The sequence below is a fragment of the Magnolia sinica genome, chromosome 18 (genome assembly GCF_029962835.1).
Source record: "Magnolia sinica isolate HGM2019 chromosome 18, MsV1, whole genome shotgun sequence".
Classification (NCBI taxonomy): Eukaryota; Viridiplantae; Streptophyta; class Magnoliopsida; order Magnoliales; family Magnoliaceae; genus Magnolia; species Magnolia sinica.
This window is the reverse complement of record NC_080590.1, coordinates 21,577,393-21,585,623: the sequence shown is the minus strand read 5'-3', so window position 1 is coordinate 21,585,623 and position 8,231 is coordinate 21,577,393. Positions and strand designations below refer to the sequence as shown.

The following is an 8,231-nucleotide window of genomic DNA, read 5'->3' as shown; positions in this document are numbered from 1 at the left end:
TTTTTTTTATATATATATAAAATCTTTTTTATCCTTAAAAATGAGCTGAAAATGGATGGACCGCGTGGATATAAAACAGAGACATCAAAGTGGGCCCTACAGCGTACAACGCATCACCACACCGGTGCCTGATCCGCGCCTTATTTCCTTCGGGAATCAAGATGATGCTTGATTCCGTCACCAGCAGACGCGGGTTGCGTGCTGACCCAACTCCGCTAGCTAGGTGATGTCAGAACTCTGTAGGCCCACCATGATGTATGGGTTTTATCCATGCCGTCCATCCGTTTTTGAATATCATTTTAGGAAATGAGCTAAAAAACTGAAGCATATCCAAACCTTAAGTGGACCAAACCACAAGAAACAGTAGAGATTGAATGCTTACCATTGAAAGCTTCCTAGGTCCACAGAAGCTTTCGCTGGTATTTGTGCTTTCCATTCATCCCCGCTATTTAATGTGCCGTGGCCCACTTGAGCTTTGAGCATGCTTCAATTTCGAGCTCGTTCTCGAAAATGAGCTGGAAAGCGGATGGAAGGCGAGGATAAAACACATACATCACGGTGGCCCCCACATATTCCTGACACCACGCAATCCCCGTCCAGGCCCGGACAATCAATGCCTTTCCACGAGAACTTTAGATCGTGGCCCATGAGTGGCGGGCCCCACCTCATAAACAGTCGTGATGGGCAAGTGGGCGCATTTATCAGGCGCGACTAACCTTACCCAGTTCCCATCGCCACCATCCTTGTGTAACGCAATTAAAAACCCGAACACAGACGGCAACTTCCCGTTTGGGGACGGTTTCAGCTCCGTCTAGAAGTGCTTTCCTAGTATTAAAGCAAAGAAGGCCTTTTTCCCTTTTTTCCCGACTATCCTTCTCATACCCTCTCTCCTCACCTATATAATTCCCTTTCCCCCCCTCTCTCTCTCCCTCCGTCTGTCTCTCGTTCATATATGCATATTTCGTTGCAGGACGATCCTCGATCATGAGCAACGTGCCTAGGTCCTTTTGCGATTCCTCTTTTACCCTCTTCAAACTCGTAATTTCCGGCCCTGATCCTTGGCCCTTTTCTCTATTCTTGTAACACAAAAGGAAAAAAGAAAAAGAAGAAGAAATTTAGTGTTGGGATTTCTTGTTTCCCTCTCTTCTGATGGGGAGCGGCGACAAGCATCACTTCCACCTGCATTTACCGCATCTCCACCACAGCAAGAAGGATGTAGTGCGGGACATACCAAAGGGCTGTCTCGCGATCATGGTAGGCCAAGGCGAGGAGCAGCAAAGGTTCGTGGTCCCGATCATCTACTTCAACCATCCGCTCTTCATGCAACTCCTCAAGGAAGCCGAGGAAGAGTATGGCTTCGATCAGAAGGGGCCGATCACCATCCCTTGCCACGTGGCGCAGTTTCAATACGTTCAAGGGATTATCGATAAGGAGAATAGCCTTCACCACCAGCACCACCATGTTGGCTGTTTTAGGGCTTGAGCTTACCTGATAGATCCTACTTAGGAAAGGAATTGAAATGGTGTGCTTTTGTAAAGATTGGGGGTTTCTTTTTCTTTTTCTTTTTCGTTTTCGGTTCTTGATACATGGAGATGTTGAAGATGATGACGATAATTGATAATATATTACTGGGATTTTTTTTTCTTTTTTATATTTTATATTTTGGTGAGTTGATGATCTTTTTTTTTTTTTATTTTGTTGTTGTCGTTGATGCGAATACATGAAGTCTGGAAAAGTAAATTGAGTTGGTGGTGGCGGACATGTTGCTTTGTTCTTCCTTAGAGAAGGAAGGATGAGCACGAAAATTCCTTGTTATCCTTAATTTTAATTTTTCTAATTTATTTTATTTTATTTATAGCGATATAGTCAGCTCTCGCCACCACATGAATTGGTGGCTGGCTGTCTTTGATCTTGACGGTCTGATATTTTCTCACGGTGGACCATCTAGTTTGCGCCTGTTGAATATTAAACAGTGTTATTTCTTTTCCGCGATCCACCATTTCAAGTGTACCTCGATCCATATCTCGCTTCAATGAGACGCGTTGAAGTGGTCGATTATCGGACCATCCCAGCATATGCTCCCAACCTGGGCCCCTTGAACCGCGACATGCGCGTGACAAACCCGTTCAATGAAATTGTAGAAGGGGGTTTCAAGGACGCGTTGCTCCATTGCGACCGATAGCAGATGGTGTGATGATAACGTCTGCACTATGGATACTTTTGTAATGAGCCACAATCCAGATCTTGGCCGTTGGTTTATAGACTCGTGCAGAGTGAACCATTCCTCATTAAACAGTACATATTCATGGCCACAGACATCTTCTAGGTGGGATTTTTGGATCGTGCGTAATCTACAGTATATTCCTCCTTTTGGACGGTTTAGATCATTTGTCCGTCTATTTATGTAGGTCCCATGAGGCGATGTATGCTGATAACGGTACGTCGCGATATAGGCATACAAAGCCACTCTCGCGGACGGGTGGGTTTGCAGTCACCCTCCGCGTTTACAGGGCGCGCCGATGCGACCGAGGTGGGTGGGTGGGTGGGTGGGTGGGTGGGGCGGGGGAGGGGAGGGGGGGGGGGGGATATGGGCTTTGGATTCGGTGGTGGTTGATGCAGAAAATTCCTTGAACGTGGTATTCACGTATTTATTTTGGGAAGTTTTGCTCGGGAGGCTCGCCCAATCTGCTCGCGATTTCTGCCCCAACACACGTTGATCCAGAGCGTTCATCTAGAAGCTTCTATACTTTTTGATTAACAGGAAAAGACTTGACGGTGGTCGCAAATCGTGGCTCTTCATTCAAAAGTGAATAAAAAAATGCTTCTCGACCGTTGTTTTAAAGTCACTTTGTATAAACGAGAATATCTCCGAAGAATGATTGAGATTTCTCCACGAGAACCGTCTAAGACTGACCATTTCTAGATGAACGGTTTTGATCAGCATTGGAGCCATCATGTTGAGCGAACCTCCGTACCTCGATAGCAAATCGCTTACTTTGGTTCTCTCCTTTAACCGAGAAGGACGCGAATTTTCTGCCAAAAGCTGTGGGGCCTACCGGGAAGTGTGCGTGACATCCGCCTCACACAATTTGCGCCATCTCATGTGGGACGTGTGCACAGAAATCTGACTGATCCGAAACTCTAGGCCACGCCACAGGAACAGTGAGGATGATCCAATCCGTTCATTAGGTTAGATCCACTAGGATCGATGGACAATCAAATATCCGCCAGATCAAACTACAATTGACCCAGGAAGGTTTCGGTGTTTGCCATCTCCATTCCCACTTTTCCCCGGGCCGTGGGCCACGTCAGTGTAAGGCAACATGACGTGGATTGCATGCTGCCCCTGCCAGTACCGTGGCTACTGGTCGGTGCTTTATGGCCCCACCATGATGGTGTGTTTTATCCCCTCTGTAATCTCATGTGGACCACGCTATAGAAAATAGTGATTGAACACCCGCAATTAAAACTTCTGGGGGCCACAAAAGTTTTGGATTAAGGTAATATTAGTGTTATTATCCTTTCAACGATGTCTGTGTAACCTAATCAACAGGTACCATTACATTGGGACTTAAGAAGTTTTTAACCTGGGACATTCAATCACCATTATTTTCCTGTAATGTGGTCTACCTGAGATTTGCATATGCCTCACTTATGCCCTAAAATGAGCTGCCAAGGCGTGGGATAAAACACATAAATCGTGTAGGGCCCACAGAGCATAGACCAGGGCAGGGTCAGTACGCAAACCGCGTAACAGGCAAAACAGTCCAGCTGGGGGACTTTTTTACCTGCGGACCGGAATCCTCTCCAGCGCGTTAAACGGGAGTGCTTTGGAGCCACGTTGTATATTGGAAAATCCAACTCTCTGTCAACCAGTTTAGCTCCTCTTGCTGTTTTGTCCTGCGGCAAAAAGCCATCTATACTGGACAATGAAGATGAAATGTCAATCATTGGTTTGTCTGTGAGGCCACCATGGCAGGTATCTTTCATCAAATCCGTTCATCAGGTGTGAATCACCTGGAGGAAGGAGAGATATAAAACTCTAACCTGATATAAAACTCAGACAGTCCACAATCCATGAGCTTAGGACCTTAAGGTGCAATTTTTACATTGTTCCCGTTGGTGTGGTCCATCTAAGCTTTTTGTTAGACTGATTTTAACTATTTACGGTGAGCATGAGGACTGTCGGCTGATGGACAGGGTGGATTTTACGCAGGCACCATGGTGGGCGCCCAAGTACCACACGTGTCTTAAATGATTCCTGCCCATACGTAGGCTGGTACTTATCCGACAAAGTCACGTGTGGAGAGAGGGGGAGAGGGAGACGGAGAGGTTGCAGATTGTCTAGGGAGCGGGTTAGGTACGGCCCCGGTCTCACCCAACACAGCGCGGTCCTGACAGTGGGGCCCAATTTGATTTATATATTGTCTATCCACCCCGTTCATCCATTTTTCCAGATCATTTTATGCATAGATCCAAATCTAAAGTAGACCACACCATAGGAAACAGTAGTGATTGACCGACCACAGTTAAAAACTTCCTAGGGCCCACTTCAATGTCCACCGTAATTTTTATTTTCCATCCAACCTGTTGATAAGATCACACAGATCTGGGTGAGGGGAAAAAACAAACAACAGCTTAATCTAAAAAAAAAAAAAAAATTGGCCCACAATGAGTTTTTAATTGTCAATAAATACCCGGGCTCACCTAAGATTTGTATCTTATTCTTTTTTGGCTCATGCATTAAAATAAGCTGGAGAAACGGATGGACGGCGTGGATATACAATACATACATCAAGGTGGTCCCCATGGTCGGGGCCGCACCTAATCCTCTCCCGGTTGTTTAGATGCCACGTCTGAAAAGGAAGTCCTACAATCATCAGATGGGCCATACCTATAAAGTTGATCAAACTTTCTTAACCGTTCATTTGATTTTTAGTCTGCATAGCATTCTATAAAAATGAACGGGGAACAGCTATCCAAAGTCCACCCGCACGAGCCTAGAGAGAGAGGTGAGTGGATGTTGTGGTTCATGGCCGGGTGATGGTTCAGACAGGGTGGAGCTTTAGCAAAAAGATAGTATATGACATGGTTTTATCATCCTTTGTAATAGTAAAGATATTATGATTATTATCTGCATGTTTTGTGCCTTGATCTGAGATGTCGTCAATTGGGGCAGAGAAAAGGATACTCGCCTGTATTCTTGTTTTTCTTTTGCAAATTGACATGTCTTATCAGCCCACTTTTCATCACAGACTAAAATTTCTCTATCCGGCTGATTTGTGGTTCGCGGCCTACCAAGGGACAATATTTCACTGCTTTCCATGGGGGCCACCTGTTTCCATTCGCAGACGCAACAATATGTAGGTGGGTCCTGTTTTCTTCAAATAATCACATCTCTACAGGTGAATTCTGTTATCTGCATACTTTCAGTTAGGATTTGGTCAGGATTATGCTTATTTACTTAGTTTATGCTCAGCTGTACAAGCTTAGCAAAGGGTATTACTTGGCTAGAGTGAAAATTGCCACAACTAAGAGATAGCTATCAAGACTATACTCGTCATGTTGTCTTAGTGTGAAAAGGACTGCTTGCAAGAGTCCTCTCCAAGTGGGAAAAGGGTTACTTAGGAAAGAGGTTAGAGTGAGCATGACAAGAAAGTGAGTTGCCTTGGATATTGGTTGAAGAGCATGATACATGTTATATATGATCATAATTGTTGACTTTTGTTGTATTGGTTAGGTTCTTATCTACATCCCCGGTGGCCCTATTGAGCCGAAAACACATGGGTGTCTTTTTACAGGAAATGCCACCTTTGCTACTTTCATGGAGTCCACAGTGAAATAGGTTTCAACCCATGGCTCAGTGGGAAATAGAGTGCATTTCAACCATGATGTCATCCGCTTGAGTGCCCGCATGAGATGTGTGTGTATTTTTTTTTTAATAATAATAACAAAGAAAAGAAAAGGTGTATGATGGCTTATTTGGTTGATTGTATTTGGAACGTAATAAATTCCAAATCTCAAATATTTTAGAATCCTTAATTGTGTTTGATGTCCTGCAACGAGAATGCATTGGAATCCAAGTTTATATTCACGGAAGCCTTATAGATGGTCATTATAATAAGCCCATCAAAGCACAGCTTGGATAAAATTGAGGTAATCCCAAGCCTATGGTGGGCTATCACATGGATGGACAATATTTAGCCCTATAACCTTTGGTTGTTGGATTATCTAACTAAATTGATTTGGTGAGCCATCACATGAATGGGTGATATTTAGTTATACTGCCTTTGGTTTTTGGTCATCTAAAAAAAATCTACAATTTTAGTGGGCCATCTCATGGAAGGGTAATAGACAGTCCAAGGATAAAGGCAATAGGAGCCACTCATTTAGTTGGTTAGGATTTTGCATGATAAGGGCTTGAGTAATTGCTGGCAGATTACCATCTTATGGACTGGTCACCTAATTGGATCATGTTTATGCATGATTGGCCCTAGGAAGGTTTAGATGTATCTCATCAAGTCTAAGGGCCATGGTGATGTGCATGTGAAATCTACTCCCACCGTTAGATGGGTAATTTAATGTTTGGCTGGGGGCTTAAAATTTAGGTTGAGTGTTCAAATATGCCACCACAGAGGAAATAATTGAGAGAGAAACATCCACCCTAGATCTTTATAAGGCTCACCATGATGGTTGTATGAAATCCACTCCAAACATTAGATGCCACATAAACATTTAGACTTTGAATCCCAAAAATTAGGCCTATTTGTTATTGATGTGGGCCACACTAAGGCAAAAAGTTTGGAGTGTACCCATTGTGTTTCACGTTGTTTCCAATATTGTAGTCCACCAAAATAATGAATGGGGTTGATATTTGCGCCCTAAGCCTAACATGGGGTGAAGCACTTGGTGGTCGGAATGGATTCACATAAACATCACGGTGGGGCCCACCTCATCTGTCCACCTCGTCTACATCCAACCCACATCAGAAAAGACAATAAATGTTAACTGTAGCAAACTCACAGTCTGGATCTTTACTCATAGACTCTCGGGAGATTCAGCACCCACTCAAGGGTTCGAATATCCATAGGTTTTGAAATCCCACTACTGGAAATTCAAATCTTAAGTGGACCAACTATAGAGTGGTGGTAGGGTTAGTATGCAATGCGTGACCGATGGGGTTTGGGTCGTGCTGGGATTCTCTTATTCAAGAGAAAGGCAGGAGTATGATGAGGATGCGGTCAGGTCCATCGGCACCCACGGGTCCGTGCACAGCCACAACCCTGACAAAAGAAAACACCCACGGGTCCGGGCACAGCCACAGCCCTAACAAAAGAAAATACTACGAGTCTGGAAGATCGACGGAGGAATCAAAATCTCCCTGCACAACTAAAAGCGGGGAACGCGGTTGGTTTGGTGACACCAAGACCACTATGATGTATGTGTTTTATTTACACCGTCCATTCATTTTTCAGCTCAGTTTAGGGCATGAACCCTAAAAAATAAGCAAATACAAAGCTCAAGTGGACCACACCACTAGAAAAAATTTAAGAATTGAATGTTTACTAATGAAAACTTCTTAAGGGCAGAGAAGTTTTGGATCAAGCTGATATTTGTGTATTGCTTTCATCCCAGTCTGCATGATCTTATGGACAGGTTGGATGACAAACAGATATCATCGTGGGTCCTTGGGAAGATTTCAAAGACAGTCAACATCATTGTCCTTACTGTTTTATATGCTTCAATTTTGGGCTCATACCCTAAAAGAAGCTGGCAAAATGCATAGATGGTATAGATAAAATACACGCATTATGATGGAGCTAACGCCAACCAAAACGCATCCAAAAGTCGGGATGATACATCAATTAGGACCATTGATCTAGTGAGCCTTATAATAGATGGCAGATGTACCACACACATTTAGAGGCAATTCTAGCCATCTTTCCTTCATTTATCAGCACTGAAAATCGACCAGGAGCCGGTGTTATTTTCTACCATTGCTTTGATGGCTACTCGGATGGACGTCCCAATTGAGAAACCAGTCTGCTACGTGTAATGGAAACGGATGACTCTCCCATATTCCTCGTACAAGCTCCCCCGGCCAACAACCTTTGTTTGGTTGAACTACTTTTCAACGGGGACGGTAGTTGGGGTTTACGTTACTAATTAAACACCAATGAACTCGTTGCTGATATGGAATTAATGGTTTTTCTCTGATTCATGTATGCCAC

At 43.9% G+C, this 8,231-nt stretch overlaps 1 protein-coding gene across 1 annotated transcript; it reads left to right on the top strand.

The window, feature by feature from the left end:
- Positions 1 to 810: 810 nt before the first annotated feature.
- On the top strand, positions 811 to 1,651 carry LOC131233420 (auxin-responsive protein SAUR32-like). The gene has a single exon (XM_058230120.1). It carries the CDS (start codon positions 1,150 to 1,152, stop codon positions 1,480 to 1,482), a length of 333 nt encoding a protein of 110 aa, XP_058086103.1. The 5' UTR covers positions 811 to 1,149; the 3' UTR covers positions 1,483 to 1,651.
- The last annotated feature ends 6,580 nt before the right edge of the window (positions 1,652 to 8,231 follow it).

Coding starts and splice junctions, on each gene's coding strand:
- LOC131233420 (XM_058230120.1), top strand. CDS start 1,150: ATGGGGAGCGGCGACAAGCATCACTTCCACCTGCATTTACCGCATCTC.